The sequence below is a fragment of the Squalius cephalus genome (genome assembly GCF_949319135.1).
Source record: "Squalius cephalus genome assembly, chromosome: 14".
In the NCBI taxonomy this organism is placed as follows: domain Eukaryota; kingdom Metazoa; phylum Chordata; class Actinopteri; order Cypriniformes; family Leuciscidae; genus Squalius; species Squalius cephalus.
In genome coordinates, this window is record NC_137135.1 from 21,134,378 (window position 1) to 21,157,855 (window position 23,478).

General features: G+C 37.0%; 2 protein-coding genes across 4 annotated transcripts in view; both read right to left on the reverse strand.

The window, feature by feature from the left end:
* The window catches only part of cyfip2 (cytoplasmic FMR1 interacting protein 2), a 30,694-nt gene extending 13,004 nt beyond the window's left edge, over positions 1-17,690 (reverse strand). Inside the window, exons 1-15 of one of the 2 annotated variants that reach the window (XM_079892610.1) lie at positions 17,531-17,690; positions 7,819-7,968; positions 7,632-7,721; positions 4,766-4,843; positions 4,204-4,305; positions 3,682-3,863; positions 3,430-3,526; positions 2,847-2,975; positions 2,659-2,763; positions 2,482-2,564; positions 1,364-1,601; positions 989-1,281; positions 772-919; positions 510-663; positions 202-358 (exon numbers count right to left, since the gene is read on the reverse strand). In XM_079892610.1, coding sequence (XP_079748736.1) covers positions 202-358; positions 510-663; positions 772-919; positions 989-1,281; positions 1,364-1,601; positions 2,482-2,564; positions 2,659-2,763; positions 2,847-2,975; positions 3,430-3,526; positions 3,682-3,863; positions 4,204-4,305; positions 4,766-4,843; positions 7,632-7,721; positions 7,819-7,935 — 1,973 coding nt within the window. In that variant the 5' untranslated portion in view covers positions 7,936-7,968; positions 17,531-17,690. Of the gene's footprint in view, positions 1-201; positions 359-509; positions 664-771; positions 920-988; positions 1,282-1,363; positions 1,602-2,481; positions 2,571-2,658; positions 2,764-2,846; positions 2,976-3,429; positions 3,527-3,681; positions 3,864-4,203; positions 4,306-4,765; positions 4,844-7,631; positions 7,722-7,818; positions 7,969-17,530 lie in introns of both variants that reach the window. The other variant, XM_079892609.1, reaches the window with a different exon arrangement.
* Positions 17,691-19,222: 1,532 nt separating this feature from the next.
* The window catches only part of itk (IL2 inducible T cell kinase), a 6,883-nt gene continuing 2,627 nt past the window's right edge, over positions 19,223-23,478 (reverse strand). Inside the window, exons 7-17 of one of the 2 annotated variants that reach the window (XM_079891800.1) lie at positions 23,273-23,335; positions 23,128-23,182; positions 22,519-22,598; positions 22,251-22,396; positions 21,958-22,029; positions 21,237-21,405; positions 20,926-21,142; positions 20,767-20,831; positions 20,575-20,693; positions 20,277-20,434; positions 19,223-19,892 (exon numbers count right to left, since the gene is read on the reverse strand). In XM_079891800.1, the coding sequence (XP_079747926.1) occupies positions 19,830-19,892; positions 20,277-20,434; positions 20,575-20,693; positions 20,767-20,831; positions 20,926-21,142; positions 21,237-21,405; positions 21,958-22,029; positions 22,251-22,396; positions 22,519-22,598; positions 23,128-23,182; positions 23,273-23,335 (1,207 nt within the window). In that variant the 3' untranslated portion in view covers positions 19,223-19,829. Of the gene's footprint in view, positions 19,893-20,276; positions 20,435-20,574; positions 20,694-20,766; positions 20,832-20,925; positions 21,143-21,236; positions 21,406-21,957; positions 22,030-22,250; positions 22,397-22,518; positions 22,599-23,127; positions 23,204-23,272; positions 23,336-23,478 lie in introns of both variants that reach the window. The other variant, XM_079891799.1, reaches the window with a different exon arrangement.

Here is a 23,478-nt window from a genome sequence, read left to right on the forward strand (position 1 = left end):
ATTTTCAAAAGAACAGCATTTATTTGTAACATTATAAATGTTTTTGTCACTTTTGATCAATTAACTGCATGCTTGCTAAACGTATATCAATTTCTGTCAAAAAAAAAAAAGATAGAAAAAAAAAAAACCTGACTGACCCCAAACTTTTGAATGGAAGCGTAACTTAATAACCAGTATGAACTTTATGTATATGGCACATACTCCATCATGGAGGGCTCTTTTGTCTCCAGAATGTGATCGGTGAGGATCCAGGGCATGGACATCTCGATGGGGAACTGGATGCGACGGCCCATGGTGAGCTCCAGGAAGAACTCTCGGAACCAGAGTTGGGAAAGATCACAGCACTGCTGTAGGGCCTCTAACAGGCAATCAGGAGAGAATGAAAACATCATGAAAGGATTACAACATTTCTCTCAGTCTATTCTCTTTCACCATGAAAATCATGAATATTCACTTGGTATGTAAAGATGTTAGACTTGCAAAATAGAAAAATGTTACTGTTGTCTCACCACTAAAGTTCAGGAGGTGGGTGAAGAAGAAAGACTGCTTGTGGAAGTCCTCGATGGCCTGAACGATGGGGCCGTCCAGACTGCTGCGGAGAGTCTTCTTAGAGCCACTTTTATCAGCGATGAGAGACTCTAGCATGGTGCGTACCATATAGAGCTGCAAGACAGGAAGGATCAGATACTACTCAGAAACAAACTTTGCTTTACAGAAAACACAACAAATATCATTAAATATCATCTATGTTGCAAAAATTATTTGACTGACCTGTGTGCTTGAGGGGCCAACGGCGCGACGAGGAACTTTGATATCAAAGCCTCCTTTGGGGTCCTTCTCTCCCTTCAGACACGGGTCATTAGGAGGTTCTCTTGCCCCTTCCCAATCACAGATGGTTTTACGAATAGCCTGAAGAACACTACAGGGAAGCAAGAAGATAAGTAATGCCCCAAAAAGTATATAATTTTATACGTGGTGAACTTGTTACCTAATGAGGACGTTCTTCTTCTTGCGCACAGCCTGTCTGAGTGGCTCTCTCAGGGTCACCTGTGCAAAGTCCTGGAGGGCAGAGTAGATGGTGTGCCTGATGGCCTGGTTAAACACGCTCTCCATCCGGCCCATCAGAACCTGAAGACCCTTGATCATAGCAATGACCTCCACCAAGGCAAACTTCTCCTCACTGGTGTAGTTGTAGCGAGTAGCGCGTTCATACTCCTCAGCTGTGCCCGGACAGTCCTTATTACAGAATTTATCGGTTGGGTGGACCAGTTTCCAAGAGTACTAGAAGAAGAGAAGATGGTTGAAATGCATGACAAATGGAGAAGTGAAATGCTGAAAACTGTTTGCACGATCTCAGGCGTACCACTTCCATGACGTGAGTGCTCCACTTGGACAGAAGCTGCAGTCCTCTGAGCGCCAAGTCAAAGAGCTCCCTGTATTCCTCATCAGACTTCTGACTGTCCAGTCCAGAGCCGGTCACCACCTCACTGTTACTGTAGCGCGCCAGCTCAGAGATGAAGCGGATGTGGTCTTCTCTGATCTGCACCATCTGCTCGCACAGGTTATACTGCGGACTGATGCTGCTCTGAGTGCAGGTCCACCTTAGAGAGAGAGAGAGAGAGAGAGAGAGAGATTTTATGTACACTACCGTTCAAACACTTGGAGTCTACTATTTTTTTAAAGTAAGGCTACATTTATTTGATCAAATCAGTAAAAACAGTAATATTGTAAAATATTATTACAATTTAAAATAATATATTTGAATACATTTTAAAATGTAATTTATTCCTGTAATGGCAAAGCTGAATTTTTCAGTAGCCGTTACTCCAGTCTTTAGTGTCACATGATACTTCAGAAATCATTCTAATATGCTGATTTCTTGCTCAAGAAACATTTGTTATGATTATCAATGTAGATTGATAATAACTTTTTTTTTTCCAGGATTGTTTGATGAACAGAAAGTTCAAAAGAACAGCATTTTTTGAAACCGAAATCTTGGTTACACTTTATTTTAAGGTGGCATAGTTACATTGTACTTTAAGTACCGAGTAATATTAATTAATATGTACCAACTATAGAGTTATGGTTAGGGTTTGATTTAGTGTTAGTTATTTATAATTATGCATAATTTACTGTTTTTACTATAGTACAGTAAGTACACATAGTAACGTGTAACTACGTCACCTTAAAATAAAGTGTTACCAACATTTTTGTAAAATTATAAATGTCTTTACTATCACTTATGATCAAATGTATCCTTTTGTCAAATGTATCCTAAAAGTATTAATTTCTTTAAAAAAACAACAACTTACTGACCCTAAAGGTTACGCTAATGATGCAAGCTCAAAAATAGCTGTTTCCTATAAACCAGTCAAGTAATGCTGAAAAGAGAACTAGCATCACACAGAAAAGCAAATGTAATGCTTTTAAGTCATGCAGGACATCCATTCATCTGATCTTTAGTAGTAGATGGTCACTCACTTGGACTTGTTCTCTTCATAGTGGGCACTTGTTTCTATATACCGTGACAGCTCGATCTGCATATCTCCAAACAGTGGCACAACCTGAAGCTTTCAAACATCCAAAAAGACATTACAATCAGAGGATTATAACAACAACAACAAAAAAATCAGTTTTCATGAGAACCAGAGTCTTCACCTTAAAAAACTTGTCGATTTTGCTGAGGTTTATCCTTTTCTTTGCATCCAGCTTATAGATGTTGCTGACATTTCCGTCCATCAAGTACAGGCCAAAACCCATGACCTGAAACATAGAGCCGTGCCTTCATTTGTGAAGTTCTCTTTCAGCCGAGTCTTAAACGCTTCAGCAGGAATGGATGCGCTCACCTTTAGCAGCATGTGTTTCTCACTGGGGGTCAAGTACATCTTGTTCTCATAGTAATCCACACAGATGTTGACAATATCAGCCAGCAGCTCCTCATAACCTGGGATCACCTCCAGCTGCTGGTGCAGACACTGCACAAACATCACACAAAACAAAACACTGAATGTCAATGTCCAAATGAAAGGAGAACAACACTCAGAGAAGCTTTGGGGAAAGGCAAGGTTATCCACAAAAAAAAAAAAAAAAAAAAAAACCCTTTCATATCAGGCTGTTCCACACACAATTACAGATTTTATATAGAGTTATATAGCTTTTATGCACAATTATATAGAAACTGTATGGACCACTTTTATGCTGCCTTTCTGGTGGTTTTTTTTAGCCTTTATCGGAGTTTAAAAGCCTTAGTCAGAATGAACCGCCATTGAATTGCAAGAGCTGAACAACTACTAGAATTACTTAAAAATGTACAGCACACAAATTTGGAATGACATGAGAAATATAAGACAAATAAAGTTGATATAGAATATAAAAAAGAGAGGATTTATTCCTTTAATGTAAATAAGATCATTTTTAAGTTAAATGTACCTGTGTGATTCTGTTGTGATTGGCTAAAAACATAGAGAGGTTTTGGGACTCCTGGATGGACTGTGGGTCAGCCATCTTTCTCAGGAACTGAGCCGCTCTGTAAAGAAATAGTGATAACAAAAATGGTGATTGTGAACATACGTTTACATACACACACTTTATACTTTATACACTCTTTATACTTTCTATTCATCAAATGTGTGATTTATGGAAAATCGCTTTCCCTTTAACGTAAGCATGACCTTGTAATACCTTTTGTAAGCAGAGTGGTCATTTTTCACACTGCACTTCATGTTCTTCAGTTCATCCAGCACAGCAAACATGTTGATGAACTTTCCTAGAGTGAGCAGGTAGGCCTCGGACACAAAGTCCTTCCGTCGTTCAGCGTGACACAGTCGCTTTACCTCGCTGCAAAAACGTTCAATGGCCTTCCGCTAGAAGGAGGGATATCAATATTAACGTCGTGTACTCGTGAAATGTCATGATTCTCAACCCCAATTTTGATAGCACGGTAAAAACTAGTATGCTATTTATCACAGTCCTTTATTTGAAAAGTTAAATATAAATATAAATAAATTAAATTGCATGTAGTCTTCAAGTATTTCTTAATTTACTTAATAAATGTTAACTTAATTAAGAGTCTAAAATACACAAGCAATAAAATTAAGAGCAATGAGTTTTTCCTTTTCTTGTCAGTAGTGTTGTTTGATTAACATGACATTTAAGAATTAATAAATATTGAATAGTGTTCAAAGATTTGTATTCCTCTTTTACCTGGAAGTACATGAACTTCATGAGTTTGGTGACCTCAGGTTCCAGCACCTCTACAGTCTTCTCGTAGATCTCCACCCGATTTGGCTGCTCGTTGCACTTCACCTGAGATACACAAGAGGGCGACATTAAAACGGCTGGATTCAGAACTGAGATTATGAATAATGAGCCTTTTTCTTCTGTTCGTGCAGGGGTAGTCATGTTGTTGAACTTGGACATTTAAATTTTATCTTTTAGATAAATGAAAAGGGGTTCAGCCTCTCTTCAAACAAAGGGAAAATGGTGGAGAGCATTTCTTTAAAAAAGTCCATTCACGCAAGACAAGATTTAACACATACAATATTTGAATGCTGGCACTTGTCAGAAATATCTTTGAAAAAAAAAAAAAAAGTCAATAAATCTATGCATATGTAAATTGATAGAATAACTAGCATTTTCATACTGAGTTCCTCTTCCGCACTATGAGACACCTGATAATAAAGGTTTTATTGGGCTAGTAAGGCATGAATTTTACTAGAGTACTGAGAATGCACCTCTAATTTCGTGTGTGTTTGTGTGTGTGTACCTGAGGAATGGCTCTGGAGCAGCTCCTCCAGGTGTACAGCATGACCGCATACTCATGCCCCTCCTCCAGCATTTCATTCTGAGAGGAAAAAAACGTTTGAAAAAGAGGAAATAGAACAACAGCTATAGGAGCCACAAACATAAACTCCTGTGAATTCAGTGTAAATGTGCTAATACATTTTATGACCTCATGCTTAGAAACGACAATCCATCAGGCACTTATTTGTTGGAATTCACCATTATTACTATGCAGTATAGCTAGATATACATTTCCTGAGAGAATTCCCTGCACTTACAAGTTGTAAACCCAATTATAGACAGAGGGAGAAAGAGAGAAACCAACACGGCAAAACTAGATTGCTCCATTATAATCACCAGAGCATTTGTAGTCTAGACAGTTTCGTTGATTAGAGTGGTAACATGTAGAGAGTGAAGACTGAGTCCCTAATTATGCTCCACTTTCCAAAAATAAATCATTTAACCTGGATTTCTGCCAATCAAAATTCAGCAAGTATTACAATTAGAGCTTTGCAAAACTAAGCATGTGCAAAACTGACTAGTCAGTGGGTTGCCTAAACAACTAGTCATCAAAGTGTACTGCACGTTTACACGACAACGGTATATTAAAAAATAAATGTTTTACCTTTGCTTTTTTGAAAAGTTTTGAAAAGTTGTCGATGTTACTTTGTAAAGAAGCACTACACAGTACGCAGCTATAGGCTGAACACGTAATACGCATGTGCATGACGTCACTGCTTTCACAAATTCGCGTTTTTGTAGTTTACAGGGAGACGATAACGTCGTTTTTGCGTAAATTAACGGCCAAAACGGAATAAAACATTTTCAATTCTTAGTTGAAAAAGGTGTTTGTTTCTACTTTGCAGAGTGTGTTAGAAATCATGAATGGTGAGAGAACATTGTGCTTGGTACATTTACCATCTTCAAACCAAACTTGGGTCTCCAGCCAAAGTTTAAACCCCGTCTGGCTAGCGCGCATCCCATAATGTTTAAGCATTAGGTCAGTAGGCGGACAGTCTTTTGCGGCTGTTCGAACACATCAAACCACAACGTTTCCACTATGAAAACAATCCGGTTAAATGCGTTTTCGATGGTCAAAAGTGGACAAGCTCAAAACGTTTTAGACTCTGTTTACACCTGTATTTAGTGTCGTCCACTTGTGATCCGATCGACCAAAATGCATTTTAATACCAGGTGTAAATAGGGCCTGTGAAACATGTGAATGGAGTCTGCACAGTAAGCAAGTTGATTTAAATTTATAAAAGTGAGAAGATAATAATAATAATATCAGTAAGTATGAGGGTATGATTTTCAAAGGCCTGCATTGTTCATCTTAAAAACACTATATTTATACTCCTAAATCCAAGTTTAGAGATGGCACAGCATTCATCCAGACCTACAACTATGCGCTCATTAGAGCTTATTATAGCAGAAGGTAGCTGAAGCAAACAGGACCTCCAGTCCTTGAGGACTTCTCTATTTCTCTGACTAACATGAGCTACTGTTTGACAGTCCAAGCACATCCACGAGCCACTGAGCTGTGTGAGGAAGAGGTGGACTAGCTGCAATTCAACTATCTCAATTCAATCCAGCATAAAGCCCAAACCCCCACACAAACAAAACAGTACAAAACAGCAATCATAAACTAGACAAGGGTGGCTTTGTGAAAAGGTGTTTGTCCTGAGCTCTTCACCTCATGCCTCTGCTAAAACAGAATTGAAACTGATGGGGTTTTAATATGGCACAAACCACCTTGCCCAGATTTCACATGCTGACCCTTAAATAGTCATTACTGTTGAAAATCTGTTAATGCTTTTTGAGTTGTTCCGAAAAATGGATGTTCGTTTTAAAACGAGGGAACAAATAATTACATTGTGTGAACGATTTACTTAAAACGAGGGAATGAATTAGTAAATCGTGGCCACAATTTACTAAAACGAGAGAAAGAATTCTTAATTCATGGCCACTATATATATTTCCCTGCTTGTCATGTGTGGGGCTCCGTACAATCCATACAAGTTTAGAATAATGAAATTTATTCTTTTTAAGTTCTATTTAAGAACACAGAGTTGTTTTTTTGTAGTAGATTGCACTATAATAATCATTAAGTGGATTCACTGAACTCCTAATTGCTCAATAAACATTTCCTATTATTATCAATTCTGAAAACAGTTTAATATTGTTGTATAAACGGTGATACTTTTCTTTAGGATTCTTTGATGAATAGAAAATTAAAAAGGACAGCATTTATTTGAAACAAAAATCTTTTGTAACATTATAAATGTGTTTAATTTAGCGCACCCTTGCTGAATAAAAAGTATTACTTTCTTTTAAAAAAACAAAACATCTTAATATCTACAAACTTTTGAACGATTGTATATTTTAATATACAACATAACAACTTTATTATTGGTCAACACAAATGCTGATTCATGATTTAAAAGTGATATTTTAAGGTTGATGTATATGAATTTGAGGAATCGCTACACTCCATTTAGTACTCAAAGGTAATTCACAGATGGTATTGACAGTTTACATGTTGAAATTTTTATTTCTTCATCACAGTACCTAAAAATATGTTAATGTATTGGTGATTTTCTTTTGTAAGTGAACCTTTATGAAGGGAATTGCACTGCTCAGGGCTGATTTAAATATCACTGTGGAAAAGAAAGGCCTACATTAGAAAAACTGAATGACTGTTTCTGTTTCTCAGTGCCCTTCTGATAAAGATTTCAGTAAGAACCATAAAGAGCAGCTTTGTTGTAATGCAACATCCTTTTGTTATTGCTGCCCTGGTCACATGACCAGCCATCCTAATGTGCTGTTTCACAAAGTGTCCTTCTACTTACCATGCTGGAGTGCACAGTGGCCTGTTCAATGTAGCGGGCAATTCCAGTGACAAACGCATTTCTGTCCTCAAAGTTGGTGTCAAAGTTTGCCTAGTAACAAACAGAAGGCCAGTAAAATTTTACTGTGAACTCTACATCCTTCTTCAAATATTGAAATGCATTTGTGTTAATGCATAAGGGCCTGTACCTGGTACATGATGGAGGATGGTGGGGGTTCGATGCATGGCTGCTGGTCTGGGAGGGGAAGCTCCTCCAGCAGGTCCACATTGGACAGCGCATCCTCCAGGGTCACGTGGGTTGTCATGGCGACACAGGTTCACTCACAAAACAGCCCAATCTGAAACAAGAATAGACCATGAGCTTCATCATCATCATACAGAAGGTGCAGCACTCAGCACTTCAACTCTATGTTTAAGTGTAACACAGTCTATAAAACACTGGCATTTGAAAAGGGAAATGTCATGACTTTCAAAAAATCTCTCTTGTTAAAGTCTTTCTCTGGTTTCACTGGTGGAATTTAATAAGTCTCAAAACACAAGTGCTGCTGTGGCTGCCAATACATTATTAATTAGGGCTGCGACAGATTTTTTCAATAAATTAAACTAATATATGATATAGGGGTAGGCGATATGACCCAAATCATATTCACAATTAGTAATTTTATTTCACGATAATGATAGGCTATATATTACAAAATAGGACTATTTTAACAATGTCTTTACTACCTTTCTGGGCCTTGAAAGTGGTAAAAATGTTGCAGTCTATGGAACGACATAAAGCTCTTGGATTTCATAGAAAAATAAATAAAATAAAATTGTGCTCCAAAGATGGTTGTAAGGCCTTACGGGTTTGGAACTACATGAGGGCGTGTAATAAATGACAGAAATTTCATTTTTGGGTGAACTATCCCTTTAACCTACTGTGTTTACAGGAATAAGCCAAGACAGTCATTACTGCGACATTTAACTGCAACATTTAAACTGGCAAGGCTTAAACACGCATGCAAATGATCACTTTCGAGATGGCACAGCACTGCAATGTCACCTAAGTGTAACAACAACAGAGGTGATCATCCAAAATTTCCACATTGTAAATGCTTAAAATAATAAATTTATTCAAGTGGGGTAAACTTAAAGTAGTTCAAATTAACTTTTGAGTATTTAGAACTTTTTTCTTTTGAGTTCACAAAACTGACATATTAAAGTAATCTAAATTGTTTAATTGTTTTGAGTTTTATGAACTTGTTTCATTTAATTTAGATTTTAACTGAAACTGCACTGGGATTTCTATTTCCCAGCATGCTTTTCCATTAGTAAATGCTAAAATTAAGTGTTAGCCTATATAATGTTTTATTTTTTGTGCCAGATTAATGTTAAGTGTGAGATTTAGTAGTGTTTAATGTTTTGCTATGCTAATTTAGAAGAGTTTCTGTTGTGCAAGGTTTTTGGGGGCCATCATGGTGACGATTGGAGCATGAACTTAGTTTGAGAACAGATATATTACATTTTCTATATTGCCATATTGATTTAGCAATTGCTATGCAATGCTAATGCTTTCAAAACATTGTGTTACCAATTAACAAGTTAGCATTTATAGAATCAACTAGTTAAACCAGCCAAGTTTCCACTACAAAAAATATTTAAATTGAGATTGCATGATAATTTTAAAGACATTACAATATTGTATTTTATAGAAGAGTTGTGCAATGTTGCATGTTTCTTTCAGTATGTACAGGAATACCATGAAAAACATTTCCAAAATACAGTGTCAAGACAAAAATAGTTAAGTTTTTTTTAAATGTATCTCAAGACCTCAGTAAGTGTGCATTCTCAGGAAGTGTGGTATTGCCCGTATTAGACCCGGGTTTGCTTGACAGTGACCTGCAAAAATAATGCTTTGTAGCCATAAATCGGTTTCTAGTTTTATTTTGGCCAATCTCTATTCTGAACTTGCACACAAACTGCATTGCAATCATTTCCCAAAATATCATTTGTGTGGAAATATTACGAAGTCTGTAAACAAGATGTTAACACAGGCCAGAGACGGGACACGCTGAAGACGGATGCAAAAAAGAGAACACAGACACGCCAACAGAGCAAATACTGTACCAGGCACAGCAAGCTCACGGTTCACAATACTCGAAATATAGGAACAAAAATATAAATATAGAATTGGGGGTGGGGGGTTATATGAATGTATCTCTGAAGGGAACTGACTGTCTTCAGAAAAGTTTTGATGGTGTCATTAGCATAATTTCACAAATCTAAAGTCAGACCATTCTGTTTTGCTTTAAATCTTGAAATTATACAATAAAAAAATAACTGCTCATTCTACATGTGTGTAGCCTCTTAGTTTGGATTGTGATTAAAATGCAGTGGTTGCCTCCAATATCAAATGGCTACAAATATTTTTTGTTTAATGCCAGTTTGCCTGTCATAGAGCAAATAAACAACAGATAGCCAGCATTTAAATGGTACTTTAATTGCTCCAATGGTAGGAAAAAAACTCATTGCAGAATTTATGTAGCCTATAGGGACAACCCTGGGCAAAACGGTCAGATAATGTTTATGCATACTAAACCACATGATTAATCTGTCCTGGACAGTTGATAAGTGACACTAGTCTATACAGGTCAGGCATATATCCGCCATCTGTCCAAGGAGGCTGATTTTCAATCTTTACCTTCATCAAAACTTGACAAAGCAGCAGGGAAACATGAAGTTAGCTTGACAATTAAACGTAGCACATGCAGGAAGAGAGATTGCCTGAGGTCACTGTGGTATTAAATATGGAGCCTATGTTGAACAGTACAAGGGATTCTCTTATGATTAACAGAAACAAACAGGAACCAAGTGTGGAACTTATGAAGCGTGAACAACATAAGAGATAAAAAATGATGACACATCATTGCAAAAACACACAGAATGAAGAATGTGCAAACAGAAACATTCAAGCAAAATGACCAAAAATAATTGTAATGTCTGCAGACTTACAAGCGACATCAAATGCAATTTGAAATTTTTTTACTTTTCCCAATGGATTTTGGGGGAATTACAGATGGTTTACTATTAGTTGTCTCTCCACATTAAGCTGGGAAGCCTGGGATAAAAGTATTTTAACATAAAAATTACATACGTTGGCTTTAAACTGCATTCTCAACAGGTCTGGTGGGCTGAGACCGATGTTGGTGTCAGATTGTTGGAGGTCACAGCAGAATCACATGATGGAATAACTGTCTCAGATCTCTCAGGGTGGAAAAAACACTTCAGCCACATGCTGAAGGCCACAGAAGAGGCAACATCGGAGGCCACCGGTTTCAAAAACTGCTTAAACTAGAATTAAAAGTCATCAAAAGTTTTTTTTTTTTTTTCATTTTGTTTAAGAAGGTTGATTGGTCTAATTTGAATTGGAAAAGTAAGATTGATTACCTTTTCTAACTGCTAGTTGGTCATACTAGTTCTTAAGACACAATCTAGAGCCTAAGTTTATGCAACTGGCTCCTGGTCTTAAGCACAATCTAGTCAAGGGATGTATGGCAAGTCAAATGAATAAAAGGCATGTTACTGAGTCAGTATGTGGTGCGAGCTACAAGGAACATCTTCCAATAAAAAGCCCATGGTTAATATGTCACTTGCCATTTTTCTTGGAGTACACATCACTAAGAAATGCATGCTGATACGCTCTACAGCACTTTAACAGTACTGATCCATCCATTGCTTCAATGAAAGGGTGGGGTTTCCTGTCAACATTTGTGTATCTCACAATGTCATGCAACTATGTACAAGAAGATTTTTCATTTAGACAAACGAAGCAAATCTTACACAAGTATGAAGCCTCTTTTGTGCTTAACTAATTCTGTAAAGCTTATTTCTGCCCTAAAAGACAAATAAAGTTTCGCTCCAAAACCTAGTGAGCCGATATTATGAGAAGTCAGGTACTTCCAAAATCGTGTCTTCATTAGGACCCCAAGCGATCCCATTATCATAAAAAAAAAAAAAAAAACTTTCATGGGTACTTCCTAAGCACCTGATAATAATTCCTACAAAATCAGTCTTCATTATGTATGCCAATTGAACTACATTATAATGACCATTAATGTCTGTTTTAGTTTAGTTTAGCTTAAGTACTAGCACAGCATACAGAAAACCAACTAGCCTGATAGCCTTATACGCAACACATTTGTACTTACCCACATGTATTTGTAACCATCTTTAATGTAATATATTAAAATATTATAATATATGTAAAATAATTTACACTAAAGTTGTTAGTAGATAAGCAGCATCCTAGTCATCATGGAACCTCATAAGTGACAATTGAAAACATATCACACACAACTAGAGTAAAATAATCCATTTTAAAATGGTCTGAACTATTTTTTAATTATCTAATTAAATAGCTTTTAATACACACATGTGGGTGATTGTATCTAATTGTGTCATATTCAACACACAGATATGGTCTGCACCAGAACAAAAATTAAAAAAAGCGGATGTACTTTGAGCCCTGGGGGTTTCTGCACATTTTAATCTGTTGAAAAGGATCACGTGAGGTGGATTGAGACATGTTCAGACTGATAACAACCTCAGAGCTGAATCATTGTCATTCAAAAAGGGACTCATGCAAAAAAAACATCCATGACACCAACACGTTCCAAGAGGAAGAAGTGATCTGACAGGGAGAGAGCGAAAAAGTGGGGGGGAGAGAGAGAGAGAGAGAAAGAACACTACCATTCAAACACTTGGGGTCTACTATTTTTTGAAAGTAGAGAGAGAGAGACACTAGTCTGTGCCTGTGGGAATGGAATACTAGAATAAACTTTCCCACAATGGCTGATTCCCATTGTACGGTGGGGTAAACGGTCCACATTCCTATACATTATGTGAGCATGACAAAATTGAACCAACACTGACATAAATGCAAGGGCCACACACCTTTTTTACCGAGGGTGTATTCACACTTGTAGTTCGATTCTCTTGGTTCTTTTGGTCCAGACTGCTAGGCTAAATGCGCTTGTTGCATGTGCGTACATATGATAGTGTTTTTACAAACTGAGAACTCACAATTTGGCATAAGAGCTTTTGTAAAGGAGTCCTAACAGTGCCAGGAATTCCTCTGTTGCACACACACAAACCGAGATCTGCTGCAAGGAGACCACAGTTCTTAACCCATCCTGAAATGTAATAGGCAACAACATGCTGCATTCATGCCATGTCGTAATTACCATAGTATCAAGATGACAACACGTGACGTTATAGCAGGTGCAGGTGTAATAGCACAGCAGTCACATTGTAAAAACTTCATAGGAGCTTTCATACAATTCCCATCTTGCAAGCTGCAATTAAGAGCTCTATGAGGATTTGAATGCTTTTTACAAGTTGAAATCAAGTTGCGGTAATTACAACCTCAACTCCTATGACGAGAAGAACCTGCTGTGCTTGAGCATTCTGTCTTTTTTTAGGTCCATCTTGTGTCATCACATCCTGTTTTTTGGTTCGTTTTAGATGTGTCTGGTTCATGTTGTGTTCATATTTCAGTTGAACTGCACAAGAGTTTGTTTGGAAGCGGAGCGAGACCCCCTGAAAAGGATGGCAGAGTTCACACTTATTCAAATCAAAACCACAACAGAGCAAGCGCACCAGTTTGTTTTAATCGAACCAAACCTGCCACACCCCGAAAATGCTAAAAATACGTGATCGAGGCTATCACATTTAACGTAACCTATATGATGTTATTTCGATCCTATAGCCCAGTGGTACTTTTGAATCCAAAGCCACAACAACATTCATTGTCCACAACAACATTTAAAGGCCCCATGATGTTTCCAGTTATTAATGATTTACTGTACAAAGATTAAGGATAAGCATTTAAAAAAAAAAAAAAAAAAAAGACTCACAATTTCTACCTGATAAAACATTTTGAGCTTGGCAAATCTAGAAAATGTACATTCATAAAATGCATAAAAATACCGATATTAGATATTAGGATGGAGATATTAGATTTTATTAATTCAAATGACTTTTCCAGGTCTGAAAATCCAACCTTTTATAATTCTTCAAATAAAATGAAAAACAGTGAATTAAAATAATAAATAATTTTAAACAATAAAAATCATTTTAAGTCATCTTGAGGCCCCCCAGTGGGCCCTGGCACCGCAACTTGAGAACCACTGGTCTAGCAACATAAATAAGGACTAGACATCGCATAGGCCACATAAAAGCTTCCACCACTGAAAGAGTGTCACATTTGGGTCACACTACTCGGTGGGACATGTCGTGATACTCCCGCCCTCACTGCAAGCCTTGAGCTACAATTACTAGACAGGCAGGCGGGACATGTAATTGATTGCTGACTGAAAGAAAGAATCTCCCTTATGTATAGACAGGACACACAGAGACAACCCCTCTGCATACTCTGCCTAGACTGGTCATGATTGCATCATTCAGTCGTAATTTGAAAAAAAAAAGAAGAAAAAAAGGCAAATGTGGTTGCTGATGTAGTTAAGCATGCATCATTTCTGTCAGCAGCTGAAGTGACTCATTATGATGAGTCCTGTAACACCATGTATTTTAACACTGAATACATTTGCAAGAAAAAAAACATACGAATGGAATCTAGTGGTTCCTAGTTCCCTTCAAAAGGCACATGGGCATAATATACAATGTGTAGCTAAGTGATATACATCAGGCGGTTTAATATGCCGATGCACGACCGGATTTTGCAGGATGTTGCCCAGTTAAAGTCGGCATGAAATGAAAATTCACCCTATCTATTTTCTAAATGCATGCTATTGATGCATTTAGAAATGTCCACTTTTGGACAGTCAAAATGTTCCAGTCCACTTTTAGACAGCACTTGCGAACTTCCCTAAGCACTTCCCCTCGGGGGAATCACTGCCGCCATTTTGAAGTGCGTTCCACATCGTGAAGTGGACGAGGGAAGTTTATATGGACAGACCCTCGCTCCCTCGATTTTGAAAAAAATTGAAACAGCTCAAACACACCTATAGAATGCTGCATTAAACAATTCCGTAAGGGAAAAAAATAAATAATAAATCAACCCCATAGTGGATTCTAAGTGATCAAGTGCTCAGCACGTTCCAATTCAGCCTATTGGAAAGGTTCCGCCAGTAGTGGGCACTCATGCAACGTAAGCAATGACATACATCCGAGTGAACGAGACGGAGGGAAGTTAGCGAGTGAGGGGCATGACAATTTTGGACTGGAACGCAGCCTTAAAAGTCCCTGTGAACCAGAAGTTGCAACTGACTTTAGTGTTGTGAAGTATTTCCAAGTGAATATTGAATAGAGGGCGGGGTTTTATTTTGGCGCACCTCTTGTCCTATCCAAGGGCGAAATTGTCAATCACACATTGGGGGGGACAGCTGTGGGACTTTTTGTGTTGGCGCATGCACACATTTTTTTAATCAAAATAAAATAAAAGTCAGAGTCCGAACACTTACCAGCATACAACAGTCATGCTGTTAAGTGTACTTGGTACTTCTAGGGGGGTCCGGGGGCATGCTCCCCCGGAAGAAAATTTTGTACATTTTAAAGGTAAGTTCATTAATCTGGTGCACTTTGAGTCACCCGAATCCACTGTTAAAAATAAATAATCCACCCGCAAACCGCCCGAACCTATGATATTCTCTGATTTAGATATCTGCATCTGATCATCACATTACAATTATTCAAATTCTTAGTGTTAAGCATGATAATATGGTAACATATCACACTGACATAGGCTGATTTAAAATGAACATTTATTTAAAATAAAAGTTCTTCTTTTGCCAAAATTATATTTCCTTAATAGCCTAAACAGAGGCTTTACTCAGTTTGGGCCATGCAAATTATGGGAGTTTCCCGGGAGAAATAACAAACCGGGAGGGGTCCGGGAGATAGGGCTAAAAAACGGGAGAAACCCGGGAAAAACGGGAGTGTTGACAGGTATGGCCAAATGTCTGTCAGATTTCGCGCTCCTAACTCTTCTTCTGTTTGGTTTTTCCTAACTCACTGACGGTGCACGAGCTACTAAAGGTATAGGGAAAACATGACATGGATTTCAGGAGAAATAGGTTTTGTTAATGTATAGTGTAAGGCCAGTCGAATGAATTTGGGAAATGGACCGGCCGGGATTTTATATTTTCGGAGCTCGAAAGAAAGACGTATTTGCAATCACATCGATATCGCCCGCATAATCATACAGTATGATCAAATATTGGGGGGGACAAATTGTCCTTCTTTGAATATTGGGGGGGACGTGTCCCCCTGTCCCCCCATAGAATTACGCCTATGGTCCTATCCATCCCTCGCTCACAGAAGCCTGATGATTGGAGGGGAGTGGTTAAGAATATTTAACCCAAGCCGTCAAACTGACGTCATCAGAGAAGGAACGCCATTCCAGAGCGGAAGCAAATTTTCAGATTTTGATTAAAGGTTAACACGACAAACAAATATTCTGAGTATTAGGCTAATTTGCACGGATTAAATGTTCACCACAAGACTAGTAATATGCGCTAACAAAGTAAATAGGGTCAATTTTAATTTCATGATGACTTTAATATTTGGACAAAATTGTATTTCTGTTTTTAGCTCTCTCTGTAATACATTTGACCATGCAATATAGCCTACTGGTGCTACATTCATATCTCTCGTATCACTCCGCGGTCTAGCGCAGCGCCCTCTTGCGATTCAATATAGTTATTACCAGATCAGACTGTAGTAAAAATGGCCTTGGAGGAGTTCAGTTTTATTTATTTTTTCAAACAAGACTTTGATAGATGGCTAGAAGCTCTGATATCTTTGAAGAAATCCAAAAAACAGAATCCGGTAAAAAAGACATATAAACAGCAGGATAAGAGAGAAAGTGATCATTGTAGCTGCATATTTAGCCTACACGGAAAACAATTAACTTGGATGGCTGATTAATATATAAAGTAATATTATAATACTGCTCTAATGTTCGTCTTGTTGCTTGTCCAATCGTAGTCTACGTTGTAATGGACTATTTTTCCAAGCGGAAAGGTTAAAACTAATAACAAAATATTTTCAAATCAGATCAGTATTTCATGCCCAAGTTTTTTATTATTATTTTTATTATTATTATTATTTCATAACTAGCAGTGTACTAAGCAGGATAATGTATAATATGCTGGTCATTACCACACAATTTCGTTTATTTTGCCCGGGAGGCTGTAAATGATCCCTTATAAATGACATTACAGATTGGGCATCATGTTCACTAAACCTCATTTTACAGCATAAAAACTATGAAAATATGCGGCCTTATTCATAACATGAGCAAAAACCATACATGCAAGAAAAGGATAGACTAGAATCAGTCATTTAATATGTCATACAAGGCAATTCTTAATCATCAAAGCCGTCAAAATAACGGTTCGGTTGGCTAACGTTATATCCTAGCAACAGCCCCCTGTCACAAGACACCAGAAGCACGCTCGACAGCTCGCGGAAAGAATGGATGAAAACACCCTAAAATGTGCTATTGATGGAATGAAACTCCACTGACAGTTAAGTAATCTAATTTTGCACTAATGTAAACAAATAAAGATAACGCGCGTTAGATCACATATGAGATGTGTGAGTACGTGCGCGCACCCCCCTCACCCCACCCATATAGCGGAGAGATGCTATCACCACCTCCATCATAATAAACCTTCACCAAATTAGTGTAATACGCCCCCAAACGCGAACATAATAGCTATTGTCTTTAAAAAATAAATAAAAACATACAAGCCTTTTTTGCTGTAAAATTATGACTTGAGCATCATGCTCGGGGAATAACGTTACACGCGCAGGTTGGTGTCATCATCTCTCTCGCGCTCCGTCGAGCGAACGCTCTCATCTCTGTAATTCATTAAAATAATCACATGAACCTACCTGCTAATTGCATGTCCGCTCTCAAACTAACGGGCGGTCAGTGCAAAGCGGGGAAAAACAGAGTGAAATAGCGTTTGCTCGGTGTAGTAGAATTGATGCTCTGGGTTCGGTCTCTATCCGCTAATCCACCCCACACAAAGAGCAGAAAATGGCTGCAAGTGCATGCTCTTAAAGAGACAGGCACCCATTTAAAACAGCATCTCTGGTGTGAGTCATCAGTTTACATAGCTACTCGACTTTTAGAATTGTTCGATTTATGTAGGCCTATTGATTTTAGTATGATAGTGAACAAAGATTGTTAAGACAAGTGCATTTTCTATGAGCACTGCCATAAATTTGCATTGTCTGCTGTACTTCCGAGTTCCGACCCACTTAGCACTCTGTCACTGTGGTCGATTTAGCCTATATTATATCATGAACAATGATATTTTAAGTTTATAGGATTATAAAGAGCCAAATAATAATATTCACTGATAACATTTTTATTAATAGGCAATACATGCCTTCTGGAATTGATCTTTTACATTTATGAGGGCATATTTTCTAAAGCATAAAAAAACCAGCATGCTGTCAAATAGTATTTTTTTTAAATACAAATTGAATCAAATGCAATATTTAATCAGAACACAATTCCTGTTAATTATAAAAGCACATCAACATCAAGGGGACTACGATTTTTACGGCGGGGGTTTTCAAACTGGGTCTGTGGACCCAGAGTGCTGGGGGTCTGTGGAAAAAACAGAGGTCCGGGGCCCACTAGGGGGCCTCAGCAAATAACAAAATAAATTGTGGTTAATTCATTTTATACGTTAAATCAACAGCAAACAAATTAATTTAATAAAAAAAGTTTGAACACAAGCAGCTTTGTCATAATCACAGAAGTACCTGAAATAGCGAATATAAAGGGGGTGGGGCTTCAGATTTTGTGTTGGCCAACGGAGAGCCTATACGAGTCAAAAAGGATGAGAACCCCTGGTTTAGAGAAAAACTGTTTAAAGAATGTCAGAATAAATATGTAATGTTCATAAAGATTAAAATGAATAATTGAATAAAACATAGATTAAATGTACAGTATAATAATATAAACTGCTTAATAATATTAACAATTATATTCATATAATATTATTATTAATATTTTCCAAATAATATTTAAGACATATTTTATAATATACATTTTTCACAGTATAAATTTGGGTCTTTATACAAGAAACTAGATGCTTTAAAATTTTATGATTTGGTTCCCTCGCAGTCTGTGGCATCTAAAATATTGAAAACCCTTGCTCTACGGTAAAGTATACATTGGACCCAGGGATTAGTGAGTCTTGTGAAGTTTAGTGACAACCTTTTATGATTGCATTTCTGTATCATTGAGAGAAAAAAATTGTTTCACTCTAGAAGCACATTAAATAAATATGCACTTATTTGATGCCTACGGCCCCAGGCTGCATATAGTGAGCATTGGCATGCTGGAGTGTTTCTATTCAGTGCTGTTGTCACAGTAACCAGTGAAGGCATTTGTGACAATTCAGTTTAAATAGAGTATTACTAACTTTTACATAATTTAGGAAATTATGAGTTTATTGTGCACAAAACCTTATGCAAACCAAGGAAAGCACCACTGACTGAATCAGTATGAAGATGATTGAATACGCAACAGCAATAAACTAATAAGCAACATATTTATTGAAAAAAAAAAAAAAAAAAAACATAGCTCATGTGTGCCTCCTAAGGGACAGAATTGTGTTTGCAGAAGTCATGCATGTAGATAAAACAGGAAATATACAATTCAGTTACATAATGTGAAATACATGATGAAAAAAAAAGTTAATAAATAAATAAATAAAATATAAAAATAAATACAATATGTGATTTGTACAATATACAGTATTTTCATTTACAGGGATAATTCACCCCCAAAAAATATTTACTCATGCCGTTCAACTTCGAAACCTGTTGAACACTAAATATGTTTTTAGCGGCTTATTTCCATATAACAACAGTTCGTAATCTGTTCATAATCAAGCACATTTTCAGTTATTAATGATTTAAATTTTGATCTTTTTCTCACACAAAGATATCATATTGCTTCATAACTCCCAAAATATAGCTCACAAGTCATATGCTCTATGGTCTTATTATAGTCGCCTTTTCCCTTATCTGGTCAATATGATTGACCAAAGATTCTTGAAAATTAACCTTTTTATATCTTGAAAAAAACTGTATACAGGTTTGAAATGATACAAGAATGGTTAAAATCACAAAATGTTAATTTTTGAGTGAGGTGTGATCAGGATCAAGGTTATTGATCAAGGCAGGCCAGTTCATGCAGGAGCACAGCAAACGACGGTCGATCCTCAGGTTTCTGTTGAACAAACATTGTTGTGTTTATGTTGCCATAGCAATAATGACAGTAACAAGACTCGTAGGCAAATAACTGAATAAACAGATTAGGACACAGCAATTACACCTGCTGCTAATTATACGAGCAACAAATGAAACACATAAGAAGGTTTACATTAATTGAGTGTAAAAATACCCTATAATACACGTTTTAAAACTGAAAAAAAATTCAAAACGTGAACATGACTAACTTCCACAGAAGGCCCAATTCATGAGAACAGGATTTCTCAGTATAACAACCTTTAGCGTGATGTTATATTTTATTAATATTTAAAAACTTCAAGGATAGTTTGTTGAGATCATTTGCTATACTGGGAAGCTTTAATGCTGTTTGCGGAGGACTCACCTCTTTCCAGCTCCACTGCATTAACTCGTACACACTCTGTGCACAGATGCGGGGTCTCAGGAGCCGTTGTCTCGCATTTAGGGCTTCCACTACCTCTGCATTACTACGGTTATCATAGGGCACACGTCCTTCACTGTACACCTCCCACATGAGCACACCTGCAAAGGGAACGTCAGTGCATATTTAGATAACCTAAAATATGAGGATAGAGGTGAGTGATTAATTTAAAATCTGATTTTTGCAACTACCAGATTATTTTTCTTCTGATTATTGTCTTAGTGGATCAATATGGACTCACCAAATGACCACACATCTGATTTGCTGCTGTACTTCCCGAATTTGATCACCTCTGGAGAGGACCACCTGACTGGAAATTTGGACCCATGAGAACTGGTATATTGATCATCTAGGACAAACCTGCCGGTACAGATGGGAATGTTATTACACTGAGTAGTGACATGGATCTCTGAAATAATGAGGCATTCCTCACCTTGTCATTCCAAAATCTGCTATCTTCACCACATTATCCTCAGAAACCAAACAGTTTCTTGCAGCCTGTTAAAAAAAAGCAAGATTTTGGAACAAATGCACAAAAGTTTGTCTCAATAAAGGAAGAAATTGACTCATTAAACATTCTGTTTACACCTACCAAGTCTCTGTGGATGAAGTTGGAGCTCTCCAGGTAGGCCATCCCCTCACTTACATCCAAACACATCTCCAGCAGGACCTCCTGGGAAAGACAGCCTTTTTTGGCACGTAAGAAGTCTGTTAGGCAGCCATTCTCCATGAATTCAAATACCAGATAGATGGGTGAGCGCTGAGTGACCACACCACACAACTTGACCAGCTTCTCGTGGGACAGTTTCCTGTGAAGGCAGACAATAAATTCATGACATTGTCTCTCGGTACGCTTCGCATCCATAGTCATGTCCTTTGAAACATACAGCATGAGTTACTCACATCATAACTTGTGCTTCCTCTTTAAATTCTTCCTCTGACATGAAACCCTCACGGAGAGTCTTAACTGCCACCTCACGGTCATGAAAGCTTCCCTTCAAGACCAAACCAAACTGCCCACTCCCCAGTTCCTCCCTTAATATCAGTTCATCAGGGTGAATCTCCCATTTATCTGTAAAAGAGAAAGGCTTACATAAATATAAACACACACTACAGTTCAAAAGTTTGTGGTCGGAAACATGTTTTTGAAAGATGTCTCTTATCCTCACCAAGGCAACATTTATTTTATTTGATAAAAAATACAGTAAAAAACTGTAATTTAAAAAAAATATTATTATTATATTATAAATTATTATATATAAAAATATTATAATATTAATAACTTTTTATAAACTGTGATATATTTTCAGCATCATTACTCCAGTTTTCAGTGTCACGTGATCCTTCAGAAATCATTCTAATATGCGGATTTGGTGCTCAAGAAACATTTCTTATTATTATCAATGTTGAAAACAACAGAAACTGCTACATTGTTTTTTCAGGATAGAAATTAATAGAAAGTTCAAAGGAACAGCATTTATTTGAAATATAAATATTTTAAGATACTATAAATGTATTTGCTGTCATTTTTTAAAAATCTAAATCACATTTAAAAAATCTTACTGATATATGTTATAAATTCATATTATGAAATTTTAACGATGAAAGACAATTCAAATTGTACCTGAAGACAACTCCTTAATCCTTGAAGATCGTGGAACATTAGACACACAATGCCTCAATCTGGTTATTAAACCTGTCACAAAAACAAGCAGATATTTTCAGCTTTATGACAGAATTAACATTCACATTAAGATCTAAAGCAACTTACAGATTTGAAGAGACACTGAGACATTAAAGAGACATTAAAACATTGCCTCTGACAGCAAGAGGCAGCGAATAGCCTATCATGTAATGGACACTATTCATCAGAATGACATGCAATATGAGAGAAACTGCAGTTTTTCCTTAACTCACCTGCCGGATTGTGTTGGTGATAGCGGATGAGCTCTGGAATGCTCGAGAACAGGTATTTCTCAGCTAAGAAATACATGACTTTTGCACCTTCTTTCTGTACTTTGATCTGGTAGTGCTTAACTTGGGGATACTTCTCTCCATCAGTCCTGCAGACCAGCGACATTCATCAAAAAACATGAAGATCAAATATTGATTGGACAAAATAGTAAGATATTTTTTTGTAAGTGATTGCAAGTAACATTCACTTCATTGCAAAGTAAGTGTTTACCCCGAAACTCTGGAAAATATTGACACGGTGTATACGCCAGCATGTTTAGAGTCACGAACTATGTAACCACCGTCCTTGTTCTGTAAATGAAATTTAAAATGTTAGCCATAAATTCATATTCATGTAAATGCTGACCAGTATGAATGCCATAAACGAGAAAATCTACATATAAATATGAATTTTGTTTCATTATGACAGATAAATGTTGTCTAATGCTGTGGAATGCCATGGAGACAGTTTACACTATTACTGATAATAATTAGGACATACATGAACTGTTTCACCTCACATGTATGTCTGAATCTACCCTCATATTTAAAACATAACAAGTAAGTGTCATGACAGGAAACACAGCGCAGCCACATTCTGGTTGAAGGGCTGTTTGAACTCTGCACGCTTTTGCCTGCACCTGCATCTGCAGATGTTGCTCTTGCACGTTTGCAAAGAACCCCAACTTTCTGCAATGCCCAAAAAACTGTGAAAATATACTGAAGTGATGTTCAGATTTTGACTAAGTGTTTAACACAGTTAAAGCTCACTACCATGTGACTTCATGGAAACATTAACTGATTTTATAAAATGTCATTTGACTGTTGTTGGTTGCCTTACCTCTTTCATGAGTAACTCCTCTGCCTCTGTCCGAGTTATGTCCTTACTGTACCATCTATCAAACCACAAAGCATTACTGTCTGTTTAATCAAGTTTGATTATGAACTTAATACCTTTTATAAAAAAATGTACATACGGAACTTACTCAAATTTCTCAATGTTTGTTTGTTTTTCCGCAATATATACGCACGGCACAGAGCCAACATTTCTGTAAAAGTAGAGAAAAGAGCACAAAAATCTTTTCTTTTTAGATGATTTAAAAGCCTGTAACATTTCCTTCCATTGTTTTTTTTCACAATTCTGTTCTTCTTGACTGAATTTTGGCAAATTTAAAATGTTATCAGCTTTATA